Source organism: Pinus tabuliformis, chromosome 9 (assembly GCF_031772625.1).
Source record: "Pinus tabuliformis cultivar Carrire ecotype Pingquan chromosome 9, CPIR1, whole genome shotgun sequence".
Lineage (NCBI taxonomy): Eukaryota > Viridiplantae > Streptophyta > Pinopsida > Pinales > Pinaceae > Pinus > Pinus tabuliformis.
The window spans coordinates 887,677,595-887,704,648 of record NC_142307.1 but is presented as its reverse complement, the minus strand read 5'-3'; the positions used below and the strand labels follow the sequence as shown (position 1 = coordinate 887,704,648).

Below are 27,054 nucleotides of genomic sequence, written 5' to 3'. Positions count from 1 at the left end.
CAGTTGATTGTTTAACCGAGATTTCCTGGGCATGTTTTTGATCAGTTTGACCGCAATTGACCTAATTGCTGAGGCAGTTGCAGGAGGCCGAATTTTGGCCTGTTTGACCAGAGTTGACTACCTGAGGCAGAAGGCCAAATTTCTCTCTGTTAGACCAGGTTTGCCCTGTGTGGATTCTGTGGTCATTTTGAACAAGTTGGACTGGGTAAAATCAGATTGTACCTTTGTTGAATTGAATAATTTATCCTAAGAAAAGATTGTTGGGCTTTTCCCTAGTTTGGGTTTTCCCAGGGTAAAAATTTGTATATTTTTGTGCTTGGTTGTCTCTTTATGAACCTACTGTTATTATTGCATTACTGTTGAGATTTTCTATGTATAATTGCTTAATTATATATATCATATAACTTATAAGCACCTAGATTAAGAAATCATTAAAAAGTAATTATCAGATTAGAAGATCAGATTTCTCCCTGAAAAATCAACATTTAATAGCAAAAGATAATCAGGATTTCAATCATCTGTTTCATGACCTTGGCAATATTATGAATTTGTTGATTGCATTGACTTGTGAGATTTTCTTCAAAATAGAAGCGCAGATAAAAAGTTAAAAGATGGCCCAAGAATGCTTGGCTGTCATAAGACAGTCTAAGGAAATTTAATTCACAAATAAGAGTTTCACCTCCCTAACAAGACTTCTTTACAAGCCATACCATAAAACAAGCAGAATAATATAGTTTGATCTAAAGAAGTCATAATTCTTATCACAGCATCTGATCTATTCAAAATATATGTTGCAGGACAAAATCTACAAACAAAACAATATCATCTAGGATGGCTAGACAGATAGAAGAATATTACATGACTTGGTGGAATATGCTTTCCACTTAAGAGATCCAGCAGAAGTGTACCAAAACTATAGATTACACTTTCAGATGTTATTCTTCCTGCAAAAGGCACAAAGCAAAGAATAATATGAGAAAATGCATTTAAAAGCTATGCAAAATGACAATATAAACAATTAAAAGAAATCTTCAAAGAATATTTTAATTGTACACAAGCAGCCCCATTGTAGCTACACGGTATGTACTATAAGGACACTATCATGTAAAGATGAGAACACAAAGAAACTACCCACAGACATGCCTGTAAATGCATGAAAGCTTTTGAGGTAATTAAGTTGAACAAAAAATCATTCATGCAAAAGAAATACACAAAATAAATGCATGCCATTATTAGAACATGTCATTTAGTAGGAATAACAGTGTTCAGATGAAATGACTAAGTTAGCATCGCATACTGTAGCCTTAAGAAAGGATTGGCTAGAAGATATTTGTGGAGAGTTAGAGTGGTCAATTACAAGATACTTAGTGGAAAGTCGGTACAGCCCTCAAGGTTGTAACAACACTAAAACCTCCCAAAGTGCTTAAAATTATGATCCAAAAAAATGTCCTACTTACAGAAAGCCAAGTCAAATTCATTAGGGTTTAAAATGTTAGCACATAGTATTTAACATTTCAGTTACTCATGTAATCCTCAAGCATGTATGTAATTAATTGTGGAATTGTTCTCCTTATGACTTCAGTAGACCTAGCAAGCTTCACAACTAGCAGCTGTGTTTTTCACTATCCACATCTGTAACAGTTTATCGTTTGTTTAATATAAAGAAATTTCAGTAAAATATGAACAAGACAGAGGTAGCTATGAACTATAGGATATGATGGGAAATCAGTGAGATAAATGAGAAGAGAGGTGATGGTGGCCTCCATTCATTTTTATCATCAGCACAGGCCTTTATGCTTGCCAGCCTACTCCAGTCACCCAGACTCATATTACTAGATTATTTTGCTGGACCCAAATGTTTGGAGAGTTTGTGCTGGTTGTTTGCAATCTCCCCCTATGTCACCCAACCAGGCCCTCTCAGCTCTGTGCACTCCCTGGACGACACTATCAGGCAGTGTATCCACGCCATCTCAGTAATTGTGTGGCCACAGAAACATTGTTCCTCCCCAACAAATTCCCCCCAACCCACAAAATCTCAGCTCTATTTTTCCACCTCTACCTAATGATATATAGTGACTCTCTCTTTCCTCTCATTTACATTCACTTTCTAGTCACTTGTCGTTGTATCATTTTATCTTCTAGCGCTCAGAAGTACCCTATTGCACCCTCACAGTATATGTTATATCAGGTTGTACTTTTGAGTAACATTGACCTACTCTTCCGGTCACTCGTGGATATTCAACAAAATTTTCTTCTCTTGTCCTATCTAAGCAGGAAAGCTATTGGGAAAGTTTTCATCCATGCCCAACTGTATTTCCAGCACTGTTTCAACTGGTGAAACAGTAAATAATCATTTCTAGAGAGAGAGTAATGGAAACTTCCACTATAGGTTCTGCAAAATTGGTGTTCGGAAAAAAGCTTCCAAACATCGAAATGCCAACACAGAAAACAGAGACAGAAAATCTTCAAAAATAAGGTCCTAAGGAGATTTTTCATTGAAATGCCAACTCATCTAACTGCAGGATTCTGAAAAAACACTGAGGAGGTGGATCTTGAAAAAAGTACAAGGTAAATATAGAATTGGAAAAGACTTGAAAAAAAATTTAGCCTCGAAAGATTAGGTGAAAGTCAAGGATCTTACCAGATTAAACTATTCTTGTTCATTTATAACTAATAAGAAGATAAGATAAGATAAGATAATTTTCTTGATGCCCAACGAATAACCATAAATAGGTCAATGGGACTGAAGGATACAACCAGTACGAGTACAATGTGGGAGTGCAAACATAACTCCTAGAAAATGCCAAAGCTAAATCTAGGAAAAAATGAAGTAAAGAAGGATATAATAATAATAATAGGACAGCCTCGTAAACATGTATATAATTGGATCACTTAGAAGGTTAAGTGAATAAGTCCATGCTTGGAGGTCGATGATATCAAGAGTGCCCAAGTCTTGATCGCTGACGGAAAGGGGGGCAACAGTGGCGCTGGCTCACTATCGGAGTCCTCTAGATCCAACGAGGAGTCTGTCTACGTGATCCTAGGGGGGGTGGGGGATATAGGAGCAAGGGCTAGTCCTAAAATCCAAGGCCAAAGGAAAGAAGCTCTGGATAAGTCTCCGGCTGCTCTGCTGGGTCTGGGGGGGAACCCATCAGAGAGGGGCCTGTTCAGAAGTCTTCTGGTACAAAACCCTTTTACACTATGGGTCTGAGTGGACTGATGTGTTGTTTGGCACCTCCGCAATGGTTTCGAGAAGGGAAGGTGGAAAACCCTGGCTCCTAGCCCCTGTCATGCTACAAAACTAAAAGCTCCTTCAGTGTCCTAAGGACCTGCAACTACACTTGGAGAACATGGCACAAAAGATCAAAGTTTCAAACCTTTATAGACCAAGTTAGTGTGCACGTGATTCTACTCAAGCACTAGTGATATTTGATCATCAAGCGCTGAATTAGAGCTCCTTAATCACATAGCATCAGTTAATAGAATTATAAACACTCCAAATCTCCGATAAGAGACTGATTTTTTATAGTTAGTGCAACTTATAGTCATCACTACTCCATAACAAGCAGTGAGTCCACACCTAGTGTTGTACGACTCAACAGAGACTCACAATTCTTGCTGAGTCTTGCCTAGTCTCCTATGAAATGAGTACTCCGGACTAAACTTGAACAAAACTCAACATAGTTTAGAAACTCACCATGACCTGTTGAAACTCACCAAACTCACCTAAGACTCTGTAAAACTTGCCAAAACTCAAAATTTCCTCTATTTTCAGTCATTTTTCTATTTGTTGAGTTTCTCCAAGTCTTGAACCAAGTTTTTCCAAGTTGTTGAGTTCACCCGAGTCCCAAGCAAGACAAGCTTTTGCAAAGTCTGATTTTCACAACCTTGCTCCACACACTATTGTATAATTCCAATGACATGAATACCAGTGCTCAGTGCCTCCAAAAGCCTCCCTTATCATGACCATCAGAAAAATATGACAGGGTACCATGGCCTTTTTCTTATACTCTTAACTGGAATTTTACCATTTTTGGATGGAAAGACTTATATCTCCCTCACGTATACATACATACTAAGACTGCATACAGGGCAATAGATCACACGTGTAAGAGACAAATATAAAATGTGAAAGATTGACTGTTGAGAATGAATCCACCAGAAGTTACAAGTTTGGAAATGACAATGACACAAAGTTAATCAAGGAATAACATGCACGAGGGACTTGAAAAGGATTGAGGAAGAACAATCATAACAGCATTCACAAGTACACAGGAATTGTCATGGAGGTCTCCTCTCATACTTGTAGATATACAGAGATAATTACACACAATCAAATTATCAACAAAGATGGAGATATGGTATGCAGCATACAATTCTATTTCCTCTAATTGTGAGATCAATTTTAGATGAGAAGCCTTTTTACACATAACGATCCACATACACAACAGTTAGGAAAAGCAATTATTCACTACCAAGTAGGACTAGATCATCACATCATAATAGTAATACTTTCATTGACCACACATATATCTCACTAAAGGCAAGATACTAGAAGACAAAATATACAAACTTGGACCTATCATATGCAGAACATCCATGCAATATCCATGGGTAAAAAATGGCCAGTGAATTACCATATGGAGTATTGAATGGAGTGCCCGCATTATTAATATGCATGCTCACAAACTAGGGAAACACTTGTGTGACCAGCATAAAACAATTACTCCCCACAACATACAAATACCTCAGTCCACAAGTTCCCACTTTCTAATGTATCACCTAATTGCCAAACTGAAAACGACTTTAGGGCTTATGAAATGCAGATATGCATATGAACAATCAAATTTCATTTTGGTTGGAAAGTAGTAAAAAAAATCACCATAAACATGTGCATGGGAATTAAACATAAACACATTTGTATGACAAATTTCACATGTTGACATTCTGAAATGAGAGATTTGTGAGCAAGCAAATTATATCACTTTCCAGACCTCTCCTACATCAAACAAGAGTTCCTAAAGCAGCAACATGCAGGTCTTCTTTCTGACATGCCTCCTACCCAGCAGGTATCAAAAATAGAAATAAACCCATCTCACAGCATGGTAGAATACGTAACTGTGAAAGTAGCAATTTGTTGGCTTCAATGGGTAGAAAACTGAAATTTATATACTAATCTCCAATGGTCCAGATAAGAATATAGAGTCAAAGAAAGTGAGCATGCTCTCCCAAGATGACAAAACCAGTATTGGACGATACTGGAAAATAATGTTGACCCTAGAAGTTTGGCCAAAATTTTCAATCTTTATTTGGGTTTCTCTTCATAGCAAAATCTTCAAATAGGATGATTGATGTGTAGGGGTGTGGCAAACAAGAGTTTCTAAAGTAGCAACATGCAGGTTTTCTTTCTGACATACCTCCTACCTAGCGGGTATCAAAAATAGAAATAAACCGATCTGATAACAAGTTACAATACCCAACTGCAAAAGTAGCAATTTGTTGGATTGAAAGGTTGTAAAACTGAAATTTATATACTAATCTCCAATGGTTCAGATAAGAAGATACAAAGACAGGCAACCAGAGTATACTCTCCCAAGATGACAAAAGCAGTATTGGACAATACTGGAAAATAATGTTGACTCTCAAAGTTTGGCCAGAAATTTCCACCGTTTTTGGGTTTCTCTTCGTAGCACAATCTCAAAATAGGATGATTGATGTGTACAGGTGTTTTCAGGACCGAATAGTTGACATCCCTGTGAGCCAAAAGAAGAAACGCTAACACATATCCTTCTTTGTCACAGTTGAGCAGAATAAATTTTACCAAGCTCTATAACTCAATGAATGTAGACACACAAATCATGGAGGAAAAAACTGCTATGCTTAGAAATTGAGATTCTATTACATTTGAAAATCAAATGAACACATTGGAGCAAATATGAAATAATGTTCAAGCTTCTGTAAAGAAACTAGTCAAAGACAAATATGAAGTAAACTTTGAATCAGCAACAAATATCAAACAGCTACATAAGCGCATTCCTAAAGAAACAGAAACCTCCCAAATTTGATCATAACTTCATACATTAAAGGACAGGCCTTGGAGGCAATCACAGGCAAAACTGCCCTGGCAATTGCTTCAAGAAAAGCTTTCACAGATACCCTTCATTCAATCTTCCAATTTATGATAATAATTTCAAGTCTCAAGATCAATGTCTGCTTTTGTATGGATGAGACATTGTAGCATGCATCAACAGTTGAAATGTTTCCAACCTCTGTCATGTTCTCAAAGTATTAATTTTTCTGCAATTTTCAAGCTTAAGATAGAAAACCTCAGGCAAGTGTGTTGGGCATGCAACGAATTTTTGGTTTAGGACCATTATACAGCCACATCAATCTTGGAAGAACTCAGGGCCATGTCAAGAAGAATGAAAAGCACAACTAGGGCCACTATTAAGCAAGTGGATATCCCATCTTCTTGCAGAAGGAAATACTGAAGGAAATCTCATCATGGCCTAAAGAACAAAAAACTGCATACATAATCTTGGAGATAGCAAAAGCAGGCTTGTTGGAAAAACTACCCCTACTTCTGAATGGAGTCAACATTCTGCTTACTAATTTGGCATTAGTCACTTCTCAATGTTGAATGCATAGGGCCTTCATCAAATCAGGAGGTCCCCCTGGTATCTATAAAACCAACAACCAAATTCCCAAAAACACAAAGGCTTAAGATTACAAAGTTCACTGACCAATTCTAAGTCTTGCTCATCTGAGAAGAAATTTATTGTAGATTCATTTGCAGCAATTTTCTATATTTTAGAAAATACCTTCACCTAATAAGCTTCATTTTCTTTGATATTAGCCATCCATAGCATCTCATACATTTTTCAATCTTAGGATAGGTCCACACTTCCTTTCTCATTCAACGTATGAAGCCATAGGATTTCCAATGGCAACAGTGCGTTTTGATCACTTATAATTTATTAGTTATCATACCATGAAGCCATTTTTCTATTTACATAGTAACATAGACCTTCTGTCATAGCTGCTACTAAATCAGCTGCTTGATATTTCATAAAGACCATCAGGAATTGTTTTCTCCTACCTGCTATATCAAATGCCAAATCACAAGCTTCTGATAAAGAGTAAGTAGTTTTAGCCAGATTTATCATCCGAGAATCTCTATATGCTCCGTAAAATGTATGGTGCCAATTAATGTTGGGACCGTCACAAACAGTGGCCGATCTCATAGGTGACTTCTACTCATGAAAGATAAGTACTTCAACAATGACCTTCCACCATTGCAACCTGCAACTGTCACCTGATGTTGTTGGTCCGGACAGTCCATATAAACAGTACAAATATTCCCCGTCTTCTTGGTGTACTTCAGATCGACTTCTCTCCAACTAGCTTTTGCTTCTCTGAATATTTGTTGTTGTCTCCATCAAAGATTGGGGAACTTATAAAGTTACAACGGCACATACAACATTGCATGTGGAGCATAAATTCCCAAGCTTAAGGGCCTGGGTGAGACAAAGAGATAAGCATGCATTATATGCATAATAATTAATCATTTGAAACACATTAACAACAAAAAACAGGTCACACTAGCCACCACATGAATTGGTCACCAACTGCATATTAAGTTCAGTAAGGAGATTTGTAATCAGGTGAGGTTTTCGGATTTTCCCCACCAGAGGGCTGGCTGAAAGTCAATTTTGAGGGAGCATCCAAAAGCAATCCCAATTTGGCCACTTATTCAATTTATAGCAGTATCTTTCAGTTTCCTAGATAAGAAAACAAACAATCAAAGCTGATATTGAAGTGTCAGCTATAGGGATGGAAGACACACTAAGGCTGGATGTCAAGAACATCATCTTAGAAACGAATTCTGAAATCATTATTGACCACTTCAAAGGTATTGTACACCACCCTTAAAGGGCGATCTCGAGTAAAGTTATATGGATCAATCAGGCAAATATCTGTTTTGAGGATTGTGATTTCAAACATGTGTGAAAAATGGCAAACCAGAGAGCAGATTCATTGGTGAAATTCCTTATTACCCCCAGAATCTTTCAATCCTTATCTCTAGGAGACCCCCCACCTCCCCTAACACTCCTCATGGATAAGGGTGGAGATTGGCAAGCCTATCTCTCATCATTTCAACCAAGGGGTCTAGACTCCATCCTCCTACTCTCACCCTTAGATTAGTGTCAGTACATACGGGGAAGGCCAACACAATTACAAGGATTTAAGGTGGGCATTCTCCTCAAACATTCCCCAATGAAAGACAGAAGATAAGATAAGACAAGAGTGCAGTTAAAATGAGCAAAGACTTGTTTGCAGAAAGGGCAATTTCTCTGCTCAAAAAGCTTTGTGCAGCAGCATTTCTCACAGTCCTGGACACTTGAAGAAGTGAGGATGAGGTTTTAACATGGAATGTGTCTGCACTCATTATCAATGAGATTTTCAAAAACCTGTCTTCTGTGATAGCTGAAGAGGAGAAGCCTTATGATGCAGCAGAGAAGTTTACTATGAAGCCATGACTGCCAAATTATGTATGAAGTTCCATATACGAAGGTTGAGACTAGTTTTGGTTAGCGGCCTTTTATGTTATGCTCTCATAGCTACAGGTTTAGAATTCTGTGTTAGAATCTATGTAATCTATGTTTATCTGAGCTTTGCAGCACTCTCAGACTCTGTGAGAACAGATTGTGTGAGTCCTGATCTTAAGACTGCTTTTGATCTCTGTTTGAAAAATTGTAAATGAAAATTTTTCCCTCTGAAAATAAAAAGTGATACCCCTTGACATCTAGGGGTAACTAGAGGAGATTTTTTCTCCTACTGTCCTGATCATAGACAGTAGTACTACAGGTGACATCCATGGTTCTCCACGGATAGTTGACCAATGATGCATCCCACATCTTGCTCAGCTCACTCACATTTCATAACTATGGTGATTAACATACATGAGGTAAATTATTTCCTTGCTTCATATGAGTGTTAATGCCTTATGTACTCGTCACAAAAGCAGTGATCATTCATTAAGTCAGATAATGGATCATGATGCTGTAAATTTATGCCTTTTGCCTTGTTTCACCTTGGTGGTCATCATCACCTCCTAGATATAAGTTGTCACTCTTAGGTTGAGTTGTACTACTGGGAAGCTTCGAAAGGTGTAGTGTATCCGTATCCCAATCCATACTCAACACTTTCCATCTTTTTTAATTTCCATTGTCCCACTCATGGTTGGTTGTCATACGTCACAAAAAGGTTAATGCTTCATAGTCCCATGAGAAGAAGACCTATAAAATCAAGGTAGATGCAATTAAATAAAAAAGGGAAAGACCAAGATGTAAAGGTCAAAATGCAAAACAAAATGAAGAGATAGTAAGCAAATGTCAAAAGCCAAAGAAAAGTTTGAGCAATGCCCCCTCTCTATTTAACCATCACCCCGAGTCCTACGTAATGAAACACATACCTAAAGGACTAAATGAAATTATCGCAAGTCCCATGCAATAAACTGCATATAAAAAGAGGGGACTCAATGAAATGAAATAAAAAAGAGGAGAATAAAGAAAATAAACAAGAAAAAGCAAAGGGGTTGTAAAAAATAGTGCCGAGGAAATCGTAACCCAATGCATAAGCACTCCCTCAGCAAAAGTGCCCATGTGCAAGAATATCTTAAACAACCTCACATCACTATGCAATACAATTCATGAAGTTAGTGCCCCAGGACATTGTTCATTCTACAATCCCTGGCAATAAAGATCTATTAGTTACACTTTTGGTGACCATATTCATACTCAAAGTGTGTGAGAATTTTCTATCTACTAGCATATATTCTAACTTTCTTTTATTGCAATCTTCATAGAAATTTGGGCTTGCAGGATGCACATAGTTTTCATTTTCCCTACTTTATTTCTATCATTCATTCATGACTTCATCAAGGCATATCACTCATTTAATTTAATTGTTCTAATTAATTTAAAAAGAAAACTTAGTAAATATTGTACACCCTTGGTTATTTTGGACTAGATTGCAAAGAGAGTATTTGGGCTCAACTTTCAAGGTCATTCTTAGGTGTTTTCTGCAATTTTTAACACTAAAAACCTTTCTGGTCTGCACATTTTCCCATGGATTTAATAATATATTATAGTTGTTTATCAATTTCTGTGCATTTGGGATCACTTAGCTGCTGCATGCCACATGGTATTTAAAGTAGCAACAGAACAACATACCAGTTCTCAGGTACTCTGGAGGAGTAAAAGCCAAATTTGTGCTATAACTTTTCCCATCTCTACTGTTCTTCATCAGACCAAAGCATGAAAGCCTGGGATTGCCATCCTGCCAAGCTACAAGTGTCAATAAGAAACTAAGGCCACTGAAATCAATAGGGAAAAAAGCAGAAACATTAATGTTTTCATAAAGTTATGAGAAATCATTGCCTGGTCAAAGAGAATCCTATAAGCATTAAGGTCATGATAGAGAGCTCTGCCTTTGCTGCTACAATATTCTAATGCTTGTGCCAAGTGAAGTGCAACCCTTAAGCGCATTGCCCACTGCATAGGCTGCACCTCCCCTGCACCATTGATGATATCAAAACAATTAGAAGACGTGAACTTCATTGAAGTTTATCATGTATGCAAAAAAAGAAATAAAATTGTAGAAACAAGAAAATTTGCAAAAACTAGCTTCTATTTAGCAGCTTTGCTCTGCACCTCTACAACACCATTCAAGACCTTAAAATGATTATAAGATTAGAAGTTCAAAACAAATACAAACAGAACTAAGACCTATGAAATATTTCAATAATTAAAAAAGCCAGTATGGTTGTAATAGAAAGAAAATTGACAAATGAAACGTATTCATTTTTTAATAAAGCATCTTTGCTCCCAATGGCCAGAGCATTTGTAAACTTGAAATAGTGCAAACCTTGGTCTTCGCACTCTGCATGAGCTGCACCCAATCATAGTGAATCAGAACATCAAACATGGTTGCAATATTCAAAATCTGTCAATCTAGAAAAGAACATATGCCATAAATAACTCCCAGTCCCGTGAGAACTAAGATCCAAAAGACTTGTAAAGCTACCAAGAACACATATGCAGTGACCCGTGTGCAAAAAATGGCAATTTGTTCAAAAGGCCAACTATGAGTTTCAGGTCTCATCTTCACCTCTTTACTACTCTAATTTATGTTCATCTAAGCCACACGACAAACAAGGACAAGGGACACGGAGGACACGAAAATACGAGTATCTGACACATGACACAGTGACCCCCGGAAACATGACAAGGAGGACACCTTATATATTATATATTAAAAAAATAACAAATTAGTGAATTACACATAAAATATGAAATATATAGAACATTTACATGATGATGATACAAATTCAATCATGCATCTAGTGCATAAGACCAAATAGCATTGAGTGCAATCCATCTCTAAACCAAAAATACATGAACAAAAGAGGCCCTAAATGGCATGTAGAGTCCAAAAAAAATCATGCTACAAAAAATAACTAGAAATACATATCATCAAGATCATTGTCTATATTGGGATCCTCATCATCAATATCACCCTCTAAGCATTAAAATAAGATAGAAAAAGCTTAACATGTCAAATCAAGATCTTGTTTGAGTCATGGGTACATTTTTACTAGGGTCATCACAGAGGAGTTCAACAATCAATGCCACCAACATCGACGTACATAGAGGGCTTGCTCCATTTAATTAAATGCTAGTTCCCTACCCTCATACATGATAAACTCCAATGGAAACATTGTAATTCCCCCAATCCTAAAACTGTTAAGTCTGCTGGATTTTTAGTGGAATCTAAAATTTTACTTTCTCCATGTGAAATCCGATGAGGTTGTGTTAATTTTAGGATAACAATTGTATGTTCTGTGCTTAGAGCAATTTTACTTCAATTTTCTTTATTAGCCCAATATCATATCCAGTATAGCAATCACATCAACATGATAGTAAAATGCAGATTGAACATAAACAATAACAGTAGAAGACAAGCCAACACAAGAGGTCACAAGATATGGCACCAGCCAGGGACAAACCCCAATGTGGGGAAACCCTTGATCAATTCTTCTTATAATTCTTCAAAAGTTCAACAGAAAGAGTACAATTTACAATATTCACTTGCCCAAACTGATCAGTCAAAACAGCAGAAACAGAAAGCCCTAACTAGAAAGTCAACGCCAGTCAACAAGGCTGAAATTGACCTCCAAAACAGCTAGGTCAACCTTAGTCAACTCAGCCTCCAACAGCAAGATAATGCAGCCCAAAATAGTCCAAAAATAACCAATCAAATCTGGTTAACAAAAGTCAACGCAACAACCTGAATTAGGGTGGTCAACATTTGTCAACGCAGGGGTCAAACTACCTCGGTTTTTGTGCCCAGAACAACTGCCTGCCCAAACAAAAGTCTCCCTCACAAAACCAAAGTCAAACAAGGTCAACGCTAGTCAAAGTCAGCCTCTTGAAATTTCAGCCTCCTAAAATTTCGGCCTCCTTAATTTTCGATCTCCTGAAATTTTGCCCTCCAGAAATTTCGATCAAATCGGGTCAACACAGCAACTATAAAAGACAGTCTTCCTTTCGCACATGTGGAGCGAGAGATGCCCAGAAATCCATACCCAATCAAGATGAGAGAGAGAAAGATGAATGAGATGAGATGCCAAAATGAGGAGACCTTGTATTTATATGCAACGTAGAAGGCTGGAGGAGGCTAATTTGATCACTGGTCGACCTTGAAAATTTGTCCATAATCAAAATAAATTCATAACTTCATTTGTACATGTCAAATGGTATGATCTTTAAATCAATCCTACACCTCTCGGAAAGAAGAATCCATAAAAATATCAACTGCCTCATAGGAGCTGTCCAAAGTGATGTTTGGCCATAGTTGCCAAATTTAACACTCCCTCTCAACTAGGGAGAACATCACCTGCCAAACTATCTGACAATCTGTACCATCCCTGTCACTGCACTGCTCTACTCTGCTGAACAATGAAGAAACAAGAAATGATCAAGAATGTATCATACGGTATACCATTCTCCACTGACTTGAAGTCAGTCTCCAACAACATAGGGTGTGTCATACCACTCTTAACTGACCCGTAGTCAGTGTCCATTGATCCCAGATCAATATCAACATCCTAGCATAGGGAGTACGGTAGTACATGATGCGTCCATCGGTAGTACTATGGTCCCTATCCTCATTTTCCTACTCATTGGCCATATGAGAGGTACTTTCCATGAGTCCCAGACTGCATGGGTAGGATGTGCCAGCAGGAGAAGGTGAACCATTCATCTTGCACATATGCCATAGGGAAGGGTGAACCACTCAGCCTATGCATATGCCACCATGGGGTATCACAGGGAAAGGTGAACCATTCACCATGTACACAACACACCACTAGGGGGGGTGAGTCACCCTATGGTCGCTCATTGCTCCAAGAAGTACCCCAAGCCCCCTGGAGCTCCCAAAGCTCACTATCCATCTCATACAAGACCCTCATAAGAGTGTTCCTCCACAACTCCAAGTCGTTCACGGAAGGTTAAGAATTTGACCTTCCGAAGGGGCTTCGTAAGAATATCGGCGACCTGCTCATTGGTCCCAATATGATGGAGCCTTATTGCTCCCTGTTGTACCATATCCCGGATAAAGTGGTACCTGATATCAATATGCTTGGAACGATCATGAAACACGAGATTCTCAAACAGACGAATCCCACTCTGGTTGTCACAGAAGATCACGGTGGTATCCAACACATGTCCAAACAGCTCACGCAAGAGCTTCCTCAACCAGACAACTTCACAAGAAGCCAAACTAGCAGCAATGTATTCAGCCTCAGCGGTGCTTAAAGCAATCAACTTTTGCTTCCTACTCATCCATGATATTGAAGCAGAACCTAGAGAGAAGCAACATCCTCATGTGATTTTGAAATCCACCACACTGCTAGCCCAGTCTGCATCAGAGTAACCATGGAGCCTCACATTCCTGGCAGTGTATCTCAGTCCATAAGTGATTGTGCCCTAGAGATATCTCAAGAGATTCTTGGCAGCAATCCAATGTATATGATGAGGCTCGACCATAAACTGACTCAATGTGTTCACTGCAAAACATATGTCTGGACGAGAGTTCACCAAGAACATCAGGGCCCCTATGAGTTGACAATACTCAGAAGGATTTCCCAAATCGGGCCCGACAACACTTCCGCATAACTTCTTGAAGTTAAGTTCCATCAGAGTAGTCACAAACTTGCAGTCCACCATCCCAAATCTTTCAAGTAGCTTCACAACATATTTTCCTTGAGAAAGGAAAATATCCCCTGGCTTTTGCCAGACCTCCAACCCTAGGAAGTAATGCATCAGTCCTAGGTCCTTCATATCAAATTCGAAAGCCAACTCTCTCTTACATTGATGAATAAGAGGGTTTGCACCTGTCAGAAAGAGATCGTCCACATAGAATACCAAGATGAGAGGTCTATCATTCTCAACCTTAAAGTAAAGGTTTGGATCAGCTTCACTTCTTGTAAATTCCATCCTCATCAAATAATTATCGATCCTCTCATACCAAGCCTGGGGTGCTTGCTTCAACCCATAGAGGGCTTTCTTCAACCTGCATACATGTGTCTGACAATCTTGAACTTCAAACCCCTCACGTTATTCCACATAGACTTCCTCCTTAAGTGAACCATGCAAGAAGGTAGTCTTGACATCCATCTGGTGTAGATTCCATCCTTGCGAGGTAGCAACGGCTATAATCAAACGAATGGTGGTGTAGCGAGCAACGGGTGCAAATATCTCATCATAATCTACACCTTCCTCTTGAGAGAAGCCTCAAGCAACAAATCTGGCCTTGAGCTTCTCAGCGCTTCCATCAACACCATGCTTGATCTTGTAGAGCCATTTAAAGGAGACAACAAATTTGTCCTGAATCTACGAACCACATCCCAGACATCATTCTTAATAATTGACTCGTACTCTTCATTCATAGCATCCTTCCATACTTGTTACTTCACAGCTTCTTCGAATGAGCAAGGTTCAGACTGAATAATGGTGCTCATAGCACTTAAGTACCCTTGGTACCTGTTAGGCTTCTTGCTTTCACAAAATGTCCCCCTCGGTGCAACATATCTCTCGGCATCTTCAAGAGTTTCCCTCAACCATGAGGGTCTCCTTTTGGAGGAGGAGGATCAATGGGATCCATCGGTTCTTCAACATCAGGCATCGGCTCATCCTGCCAATCTCCCTGATTTCCTACATCTACTTCTTTGTCCTTCCTTGGAATAGGGAAGGTTTCTAATCTTCCTTAAGGCAGTATCCTCATCGAAGGTGACATCATGACTCAACTGTACTTCTCTTTGACCAAGCACATAGATTCTATATGCCTTAGAAGTTTCACTGTAGCCCACAAAAGTTCATTTCTTCCTAGATGCCCCCAATTTACTTCTCTTTTCTTTCGGCATATGAAAGTATACGGGTAACGGGACTACCAAAAATTCTAAAATGAGAAACATCAGGTTTCTTACTAGTGAAAACTTCTTCGGAAGCTTTGGAGTCCATTGCTTGATGAGGGCATCGATTTTGAACGTACACAGCAATGTTGGCAACTTCTCCCCATTGGAACTTTGAAAGTCCTTAATCATGAAGCATGGCACAAGTAGCTTCTATAATGGAACGATTCTTCCTTTCAACAACACCATTTTGCTCAGAAGTATATGTAGTAGTAGTCTCCCTCTTAATGCCCGCTTCCCTTGCAATAGTCATTGAATTCATTTGACTCATACTCGGTTCCATTATCAGTCCTCAATATCTTGATCTTCTTCCTTGTTTGATTTTCCACCAAAGCTTTGAAGGCACGGAACCATGAGAATATTTCGTCCTTCTTCTTCAAGAAATATATCCAAGTTTTGCGAAAGAAGTCATCCACAAAGACAGCATAATATAAATATCCTCCTAATGATATCACAGGCAACATACCAGATAGATCAAAATGAACCAATTGCAAAATGTATGTGGTCCTGCTATCACTTGAGGGGAATGGTCCACTTGTATGTTTTCCCTCGGCACATCCCTGATATACACCTTCATGCTCTATTTTGAATTTGGGCATACCTGTAACCATCTTCCTTGCATCGGGTAGAGCCTTATAATGAAGATGAGCAAACCTTCGGTGCCATAGTTCGGATTGAAGAGATGTGTCGCAAGACATGGCTACCAGTGGACTTCCTCCAACTTTATATACACTGTCAACCCTGAATCCAAGAGTAAATGCTTCTTTGAAATTTCTTTTCCACACACATACTTTTCCATCTATGAATGCCACCTTGAATCCTTTGTCTTCCATTGCCAAGATAGACACTAGATTCTTCTTTAGATCAGGTACATATAGTACTTCTTGAAGATGAACGGTGTTACCTTGATTCAATTGAAGGGTAACATTCCCAACTCCTTTCACAGGATAGGTGGCATTGTCTCCAGTGATAATTTCCAAATTTGTATCCTTCTCTATCAGATTTGAAAGAGCTTCCTTATACCCGGTGAAGTGCCTTGAGGCACCACTATCAATCAACCAATTTCCCAAAGTATCCGGTGGAGAGGTAGTAGAGAGGGCAGATATAAGATAAAATTCATTTTGCTTAGAATTTACAACATTAGACTCATACCTGGAGTTTCTTGTTCTTTTAGAAGCTTGATCATTTCCAAGTTGAGTAGCAGAAGCATTCTTTTTCCCTTTGTTGTTGAACCTGCCATTCCTTTGATTGTTGTTGTTGCCCCTGGAATGATTGTGAACATCATCATGAGATGTGTCCCTTCTGTTTGGACACTCCCTGGCATAGTGACCAAACTTGTTGCAAATGAAGCATCTTCCCTTCCTTCCATTTTTGAATCCTGGTCTTCCTTGACTTTGCTTCTTTGAACCCGCATTGTTCTTCCTCTTGGCATGAGCGGAGAATGCAGTAGGATTATATTCGAAGGCATCTCCAATTCCATCATCCTTGTTTCTTCTTGAGAACATACAGTCAGCGATTCTTCAAAACCTGGAATTCTGTCATTATTGAGAATAGTAGTGTTGAACACATGCCATTTGGGAGGAAGACCTCCAAGGGCAATGAGAGTGAACTCCCTATCAGCAATAGCTTCACCAATTGAAAGAAGATCATTTTTTATCTCAATAATCCTCGTGAAGTAGGATTGAATATCCTCACCTTTTCCCTTCTTTATATCCTTCAACGTATTCTTAAGGAAAAGAATTTGATTTGCATTGCTAGATTTGAACATGTCAACCAACCTGTCATATATCTCCTTTGATATATTCAAATCAGAGATGTAAACAACTAAGTGCTTATGAATAGAATCCCTAATGATCTTCTTGGCTTTGAATTCACCCTTCTTGTACTTTGTCTTAGCAACGGTCGATGCATTTGAAGGAGGTTCCGGAATATTTCCCTGCACATAATCCATGACACCTTGTTCTTCTAAAGTCAAATCAAGAGACATCTTCCATACATGATAATCAGATTTATCATGAAGCTCATCACCAAACTTGAAGTAGGATGTGGAGACCATTGAGAGTTGTTCTTGACCAATGATTGCTCCTCTTAGTGATTGCTCTTCACTCTTGCTTGGGCTTTATCTTCACCTCAGCTCTGATACCATATAAATTTTAGGATAACAATGGTATGTTCTATGCTTAGAGCAATTTTACTTCAATTTTCTTTATTAGCCCAATATCATACCCAGTATAGCAATCACATCAACATGATAGTAAAATGTGGATAGAACATAAACAATAACAGTAGAAGACAAGCCAACACAAGAGGACACAAGATATGGCACCAGCCAGGGACAAACCCCAATGTGGGGAACCTGTGATCAATTCTTCTTATAATTATCCAAAAGTTCAACACAGAGAGAGTACAATTTACAATATTCACTTGCCCAAATTGATCAGTCAAAACAGCAGAAACAGAAAGCCCTAACCAGAAAGTCAACACTGGTCAACAAGGCTGAAATTGACCTCCAAAACAGCTCGATCAACCTTGGTCAACTCGGCCTCCAACAGCAAGATAATGCAGCCCAAAACAGTCTGAAAATAACTAGTCAAATCTGGTCAACAAAAGTCAATGCAGCATCCTCAATTAGGTTAGTCAATGCTGGTCAACACAGGGGTCAAACTGCCTCAGTTTTTGTGCCCAAAACAGTGGCCTGCCCAAACAAAAGTCTCTCTCACAAAACCGAAGTCAAACAGGGTCAATGCTGGTCAAAGTCAGCCTCCTGAAATTTCAGTCAAATCTGGTCAAAAAGCAACAACTAGAAAAGACAGTCTTCCTTTCACACGTGGAGAGGGAGAGGCCCAGAGATCCGTACCCAATCAAGATGAGAGAGAGAAAGATGAATGAGATGAGATGCCAAAATGAGGAGGAGGCACCTTGTATTTATATGCAACGTTGAAGGTTGGAGGAGGCTAATTTGATGGCTGGCTGACCTTGACAATTTGTGCATAATCAAAATAAATTCATAACTTCATTTGTACATGTCAGAATGGGACAATCTTTAGATCAATCCTACATCTCTCGGAAAGAGGAATCCAAGAAAAATATCAGCTGCCTCATAGGAGCTGTCCAAAGTGATGTTTGGCCCTAGTTGCCAAATTTAACAGGTCGGAACCACTCTCAAACATCCTTAGTCAATTAATGGTAATGTTACAAATTTAAGTAAAAGTATGAGAATGAAAGATAAAGGAGAATGTTACTTTTACTTGCACAGCATTAGTAGGGCCATTAGATTTATTACCATTAATTGCATAGCATTAGTAGGCCTAGAAAAATCCACTTCCCAACACTTGAAATCCTTTCCAACATTTCTTAATCGCCCTTTGCTGCACTCCAAAACCTTTGAGAGCTCCAAAACTGTGCCTGAATTGCATGAGAATGAGGCAATAAATTGATTTTAAGATGCCTTTTTCATTGGACATGTGTCCAAATTTCAGGACATCAGTAGGGCTCATGTCTGACACCAATCAAACTCATCTCCAAGGAACAGTGCATGAGTCAAATTCGTGTTGGACACATATCACTCATGTGTCATGTCCAACATGTGAAATACGTAACACAAGGGGTGGTGACGACATGTCATGTTACTTAGATGTTCATTGAGAGGAGAGTCAACAGTTCAACAAAAGGTAATAACAATTCCCTTGTGATATTGTTTCCAATTTCTACAGCTAGATGTATTGTTATGAAGGTTTTCTGGATTGTCCATATGTATGACTGCTAAGGAGCAAATACTTGATCAATCTTGGCATCAGTGTCATGATAATATTGAACATAGTTTGGATTCTGAATAAGTAATAGTAATAACATAGCTCAGAAAAAGAACAATTAGATACTGCACGCACATACAACCTGCATTATTGACACATAGGGTTTAGTACGAACCAGCCTTTTCTAAATTTCATTTAAGATATTTCACTGCTTAGATGACACTAGGATATTTTTCATATGACTAGCTTTGTCCAACTGGCATTTTAGGGCTGAAGTGAGAAGTGGTTCAAACAAGGGGGGTTTATGGAAAGAACATTAATTCATGCCCTACATAATCATCTCAGTTTGCAAATGAAATGCCTACAAGCAAGGACTCTTTGTATTTCATATTCATTGCTAAATACGTTGCATCTCTTCAAGTTATCTATAATAAGTCTCTCTGTTGTGTACACTTCTAGTGCAAGGTTACACGCCGGTGATTATTTGTTGTCATCTTATTTTATATATGGGGGCTTTCAATTACTGATTCATATACCCTGACCCTGTAAATGTATCTCTGATTGTAAATCATATAATTCACAGTCAACTAGAGTTATATGAGAAGAACAAAATTTATATATTTATTAAATGATTTACAACCTAGAGAATTCATTATATACTATTCCAGCAGGCCAAATTTTGCTATTTCTCAGCTTTTTTCGTTTCTCATTCAGAAGAACAAGCTAAGTTCTACAATCATATTCTATATAAAAAATCCTTTCATATATGCTTTAATTGCCAATCATGAATCTAAGACACCTCCATTAGCACCTTGAGATTGCCAATATCCTACAAGCATCGCATTCTCTCTTCCTTTCTATAGCATATATTGTGTAACAAACAAATGTTCTTAAGTTCAAGAGATACATACAATGGAAGAGATGCTTTGCTAGAGTGTCATTTGGCATATATTCAGCCACAAGCAAACGCTCATTACCATCGCAACAGCATCCTATCAAATTTACCAATCTCTCATGGCGAAGTTGACCCACAGCTCTTGCTTCCTCGTGCACCTGGAAAATTTTCCTAAATAATGTCATAATAAACAATGGAAGAAAAATTAAGTTTCATTGACCAAATTTATACTGGCTGAAGTAAATGAGCACAATAAATGCAAAATGAAAGAAATTCATTAATGCAAACATTACACGAGGTAGCAAGATTATACTTGATGAGATAAATCTAAGTAACAGAAATAGGACATACCCTGGATCGTCCATAGTAGTAAAAATCTCTGATATATGATCCAGATTTTCTTACATCAGCCAAAGCTAGGTAATCAAGTTTTCAAAACAGATGCAGAAATCCATTTTTACACAAGGTAGCAAGATTATACTTGATGAGACAAATCTAAGTAACAGAAATAGGACGTACCCTGGATCCTCCACAGTAGTAAAACTCTCTGACATGTGATCCAGATTTTCATGCATTAGCCAAAGCTTGGTAATCAAGTTTTCAAAACAGATGCAGAAATTCATTTAGCATCTATTATTGAAAGAATGCAAGTGCAAAGAGAACCTCTGGGAGAAAATTGCCTATAAAGTTTAAACTATAGAAATTAGAGTGGCAACTAACAATGTGTTCATTGACATGATTGGGAAAATTATTTGAATTGAAGTTAATGATCAAGATTCAAAACTCACTTCAACCATCCAAGGAAAGCAATAATGTATGTGGTATAAAACAAATTTATCAAAACCAGAACTGGAAAAGCCAAAATATCACACTAGACTGGAACCAGGAATAAAACTGCCTTGAAGAACTGCTGGACTTAAAAATACAGGAAAAAAGAGAATTTTTGTAAAAGAACATATATATATATATATATATATATATATATTCATGTATGTCACATAAATCCAAAACATTTGATTCCAAATATGCAAAGCTTTCTCAAGTATTTAGCATGTAAGGGTAAAAATAATCTTACTCGAATTAGAAGTTATCACATCACAGAGAAAGGTGTTGTAACTTGTTATTCTAAAGAAAATTATAATCTTAATCTTGTAAAACGTTTCAAAGGTATTAGCTTGTTTAAAGTTTTAAACTTGATTACTGTTGTTACTATTTTAAAGGGAAGACTCATGTAAAATATTTCAAATGCATTAGCATATTTAATTCTGACATCAAATATTATTTCTACAAATTACATACTGCATTCCAGTGGATTCTTCAGGCTAGAGTGTTCTAGAGAATTGTAAAGAGATTCACTATAGATTCTAGAGAGTACTCCCTAAATTTCGATCCTTTCTGGAGGATTACTGAGAGAACTAACTATAAATTTCCAAGAGGACTCTCGCCAGATATCAGACACATTTGTTACAAGATACCCGAAAAAAGCTGTATCCAGATTTCATAAAAGGATATATCAGGGTTTTGCAAATTATCAAGGTGGGGTTTTCCATATTTTTTCTCACTACACTAACCCTAGTCTGTTTGGAATGGCCATGAGATGTTTAAGTATGCAGGTAAGAAATTGCACAAAATTCATGAACTGATTTGCTACCAATTCCTTTGACAGGCTTGCCAATGGTTGAACTGAAATAAAAGGACATATAACTGCACTGAAACAGGCAACAAAATGCAATTAAAAATGCAAATGATGTTATTGCATCATTTCATCATCGTTACTAATACAATGGTATAAGTGAAGCAATACTCAGAAGTGAAGTGAATTTTTTTAATTAAGGCAGCTTAATGGAAAAATGTCTATCAGACCATTAAACCTGTGATTCTCACATGAGAGGAGCCAGTAAATTGCAAGCAGATTCCTTTGCCACAAATTCACAAACTGTTTCAAGGTTAGAATACCTTAAATGCCACAGATGATGTTACTTCAAGTATAAATTACGAGCCTCGGTAGGCAACAACCTAAGAAGTTGGAAGATTCAATGAAGATTTAAGGTGAACTGATATTTTGCATAAAATTATCATAACACACTAGTCTTTGGGCGGGATCCTAACAATAATGCAATAAACTTTTACAGCAGATTTGCATGAATTGACAAATACAGTAACAATGATGTTATTTTGTCAAATTTATCATTTTGAAACAATATGCAGGAAGCAGCCCAGAAAAAATGCAATAGCCGTTAGTCTTTTTAGCCGTTGGAGTCTCTGCTTGGACTATTTAACTCGCTATACTGGATCTGTATCTTCAACTTGTCCTGATGATGAACCACACTAGTTGGTTCGAAACGCGTCGACAAATGATCAATTATGTGATTTCGCCAAAAAGTTTCTAAACAAATGCAATAAAGCTTTTAAGTTGGCTGTTTTTATCGAATGGATCAACAATACCATAACATAATATTTTATAAGAAGTGATACTAGCAAGAATGAAGCAAAGCTTTCTGGTAAATTTCATGTTATTACATGAATTAATCCTACTATAACAGTCTCTAGGAAGTAATAACAATCAGAAGGAAGATATCCTACCGAAAATCCGACAAAGCTCGAAGGTAAGTTGACATTAATTGCACAAATTTATCATTACATCAATCAGTGAGAAAGGCCCTAATGAATATACCAGAGAACATGATACTAAATGAATTTACCTTGCCATAACATCAGCGTTACTCGACTCTTCAGTCAACTCCCGAGTTTAACTCTGCTCTTCGAGGAAACTGACTTGGAGCAAAAGTCTGACTTGTCCCCAAGTCATAGTAACGATTTCGACTCATGATTATGACCTTAAAATTGGATGTCAAATACAAGTCAGATTGATTTAGCTTGTTTGATTAGAATCAGACTGGTTCATCTATATATAAAAGAAAAAAGGTTCTCAGACTGCTAGATTTTCTGACCCAATTTCACAACAAACAACCAGGAGATCTGTCAACTGTCCAGAATCCATGGCATTTTGAAGTATGTAGTACGATATATGTACTTTGAAGCAAGTTACTGCTGAAATTTTACATTATATGGGCTTTGCAAGCTTTCCTATTAACGAAAGAAATATTATTTTCCGAAATATGGTGTTCTTTTAATTTCCCAAGTCAACTACAGATTTTTTCTGAGTCTCGGTCAACACTTAATCTCTAGTTGAATCTCTGGCCTCACCACTCATTCTCTGAGTCGAGTCCTGTAACTGTGCATAACATAATAGTCTGTGATAAGGGATCCAAACAATGATGTGGTGAAGGAATGAGCAAATCTGGGGTTTAAAACATGCATTTTAACTGCGAATCATCTATGGGAAACGACCTAGGTAAATGCAATAAAGCCTCGGAATAGGTAGTTGTTATCACATGGATCAACGGTATCAGAAGAAGCGTCACCGACGAGAACGCATCAAACCTTTCAGGCAGAATGGACATTAATGCAAGAATTTACCACATCAGAACCTGGTAAGAGACCCTGACCATAAATGAAATAGAACTTTAACTAAACGGATTTTACTATCTAACTTTACGATACAATAACATAACAGTCTCTACAAAAACGGCGACTCGATGTTCACTACACAAATTTACCATCACGGAAGCCAAGGAGAAAAAACCCTAATATGGATACAGGCTTTGAGGTTCATTCGATATTATTGAGATGTTATAACATAGTGATTTGTCTCGGAGGAGGTTAATTCGATGTTATGCACACGAGTTTGTGTCAAAGGGCGCTAACAATAAGAAATTATGTGAATTTGAGATCAGAAAGTGAATTGTAAACGAGAGAAGCGAAAATTGCACTAACTTAAAGCAATTACAAGAAATTAACAAAGCATAATCCGCCCTAACGAAAATGCTAGAAATCTTTAAGCTTAATTTCACATTAATGCATGAATTCAGCACAACATAACCTAAGTCACGAGTTTCACGACAAATTACCGGCGATCCGTCAGAGAAAACCATGATTTGAGCTCAAAAACGCAAGCAATGGACAGAAAACCTACCAGAAACTGCCATGCAACGGGCCAAGCTGTTTTCTGAAACCGCTTAACTGCAATCGGACGGTTGCTCTCGAGCCTGCCTTTGTAAACCACGTTGGGAGCCTTTTCCCCGTGTTCGGAAACTATGTTCTCGGAGCTGAAACCGTTCGTAGCGACCCTAAGCTGGTCGAGCGAGAATTCTCTATAAGCGGGCAATGAATCAGTCTCGTTCCGACGTCCATTCTCTGCAAAACACAAAATCAGGACGCGTTTGGAACGGAATTAAATTCTCAACCGAACTTGCGATTCAGGGGGGTTAGTTTTGTTAGTTTGTGTGGAGTTACCGCCGATGTCGGAAGTTTCTAAAGTTGAAGACTTTGCGTGGCGTGGCCACCAGCACAGCGTGAATTTAGAACATCGGCACCCCATCCTGAGGCCGCACAAGCTCCACCTCTGCTGAAACGATCCCTCGGCTGCTGCTTCTTCCTCCTCTTCCTGCTGTGATCTTTCTTTGTAGTAGTGCATTATTTCGACGACCTGGATGCTCAGAGTTCAATTCCTGTTAAGAAAACACGAGAGGAAGGATGATTGAGATGAATTAATAATATATACGAAGGAATCCATGTTGGTGGAATCGATCATCATTCTTGCACGAGGCCCCTCTCCTACCCTTTTGCTTCCTACGGCTGCGTTTACACTGTCTCCCCTTCCCTTACCTAGGCACTCACTTTACCAGATTCCTTTTTTAACTATGGGATCAAAATCCAAAACGCTGAAGGAGGGAGCGAGCACGGGCCCTCTCATTTCCCGCTTTCTCATCATTATTCTCATGTTCCCTCATCATAATGCATTGATATATATGATAGAATATCTGAATATAATAACAATGTTGAAATGAGCTTTTGACCAAGTGGGCCCCTATCCATGCCTCGCTGCCGGTGCCAGCTGTTGATCCTCACTCTCAAGATAATTCCCAATTGGGTGAGTGGTATACCGTGTACCCCGGTACGAGGAATCACAAATCCCTAACGCACTTCATCATACCTGTTTCTAGCTACCATGGGTTGCACTACCGGTTATTGGCACCGTGGCCCGCAGCGTGTATGTACTAGAACTATTAACACCTTGCATGCATCTAAAACAGCAGTGTGACCTTTTCTTCTACCTACCGTCTCACTGCCACAATCACCGTCATTCTATTTGCATGTCTAATATCGACGAAATATAGACTTATGTTTTAATTTTTTATTTCGTCTTCTTTAATAACTTCGTTTATAATAAAATAATCATTCTTTATTTAAATTATTTCTTTTATATATTTATTTTAATTTTTATATAAGCTATACATAATTATTGTTTTCTTATATATTTATTTTAAATTTTATATAAACAATATTATTTTTATATAACTATTTTTATTTTTATTTTAACATGTTTAAATTAAATGAAAAATTATTATTTTTTTATAATAAAAAAATAATAATTCAATTCTTTTATTTAAATTAAATGATAAAAATTCTAAATATTTTAGAAATCCACTTCAAAACATTAAATGGGACTTTTTCTGATGTACCCATTCTCGTTGTTTTTATCATCATTCTAATAATTTAAGTAATAAATATTTTTATTGTTTTTATTACTAATAATAAAATTGATGTAGTATGGAAATAATAAAGGAGATTATCTTAATATTTTTTTTATTTTTTCTAGTAAATTTTTAATTAAATTTATGATAATATATTTGCATCTTTAAATTTTATAATTTTTTAGAACTTATTTTTAAAAAGTCTATCTTAATTCTAGACCCATCTTATATTTAAAAAGATTAATTTTTTTTAGATGTGAAGATTTCTATAAGTTTTTTCAAGTTTTTTTTTATGTGAACATTTCTTTAAGTTTTTTCAAGTTAATCACATTTCTATGTTATTTTTATTTGCAGTGTATGATAGATTTCAAGTTAAGATGGATTTACTCTAATTCTTTATGTATAATAAATCTGAAGTTAAGATGAATTTATATTACTTCTTGTGCATGATATATCTAAAGTTAAAATGAATTTACACTAATTCTTAATACTCATAAACACACACACATGTCATGTGTGAACTATATGTTAAGTATGAAAGGAAATATACATATACCTGTTATTTTAAATAACACGCCACTTAAAATATCTTAACTATAAGAAATGTATTACTTCCAATCATAATATTATTATTTTTTTAAGTTTTTTTGAGATGTGAACATTTCTTTAAGTTTTTTCAAGTTAGTAACATTTCTATCTCATTTTTATTTGTCATGCATGATAGATTTCAAGTTAAGATGGATTTACACTAATTCTTTGTGTATAATAGATCTGAAGTTAAGGTGAACTTACACTATTTCTTCATGCATGATATATTTAAAGTTAAAATGAATTTACACTAATTCTTAATACTCATAAACTCACACACATGTCATGTGTGAACTATATGTTAAGTATGGAAGGAAATATACATATACCTGTTATTTTAAATAACAGGCCATTATTTTTTTTAGATGTTAACATTTCTATAAGTTTTTTCAAGTTTTTTTGAGATGTGAACATTTCTTTAAGTTTTTTCAAGTTAATAACATTTCTATCTCATTTTTATTTGCCATGCATGATAGATTTCAAGTTAAGATGAATTTACACTAATTCTTCGTGTATAATAGATGTGAAGTTAAGGTGAATTTACACTATTTCTTCATGCATTATATATCTAAAGTTAAAATGAATTTACACTAATTCTTAATACTCATAAACCACAGACATGTCAATGTGTGAACTATATGTTAAGTATGGAAGGAAATAGACATATACCTCTTATTTTAAATAACA

General features: G+C 37.2%; 1 protein-coding gene across 2 annotated transcripts in view; it reads right to left on the bottom strand.

Annotated features, from left to right (window-relative positions):
• The window catches only part of LOC149151616 (serine/threonine-protein kinase BSK5-like), a 124,864-nt gene extending 99,843 nt beyond the window's left edge, over positions 1-25,021 (bottom strand). Inside the window, exons 1-7 of one of the 2 annotated variants that reach the window (XM_089445387.1) lie at positions 24,539-25,021; positions 24,219-24,439; positions 20,199-20,334; positions 10,930-10,953; positions 10,443-10,576; positions 10,236-10,341; positions 859-944 (exon numbers count right to left, since the gene is read on the bottom strand). In XM_089445387.1, the coding sequence (XP_089301513.1) occupies positions 859-944; positions 10,236-10,341; positions 10,443-10,576; positions 10,930-10,953; positions 20,199-20,334; positions 24,219-24,439; positions 24,539-24,719 (888 nt within the window). In that variant the 5' untranslated portion in view covers positions 24,720-25,021. The remainder of the gene's footprint in view (positions 1-858; positions 945-10,235; positions 10,342-10,442; positions 10,577-10,929; positions 10,954-20,198; positions 20,335-24,218; positions 24,440-24,538) is intronic. The other variant, XM_089445388.1, reaches the window with a different exon arrangement.
• Positions 25,022-27,054: the final 2,033 nt, after the last annotated feature.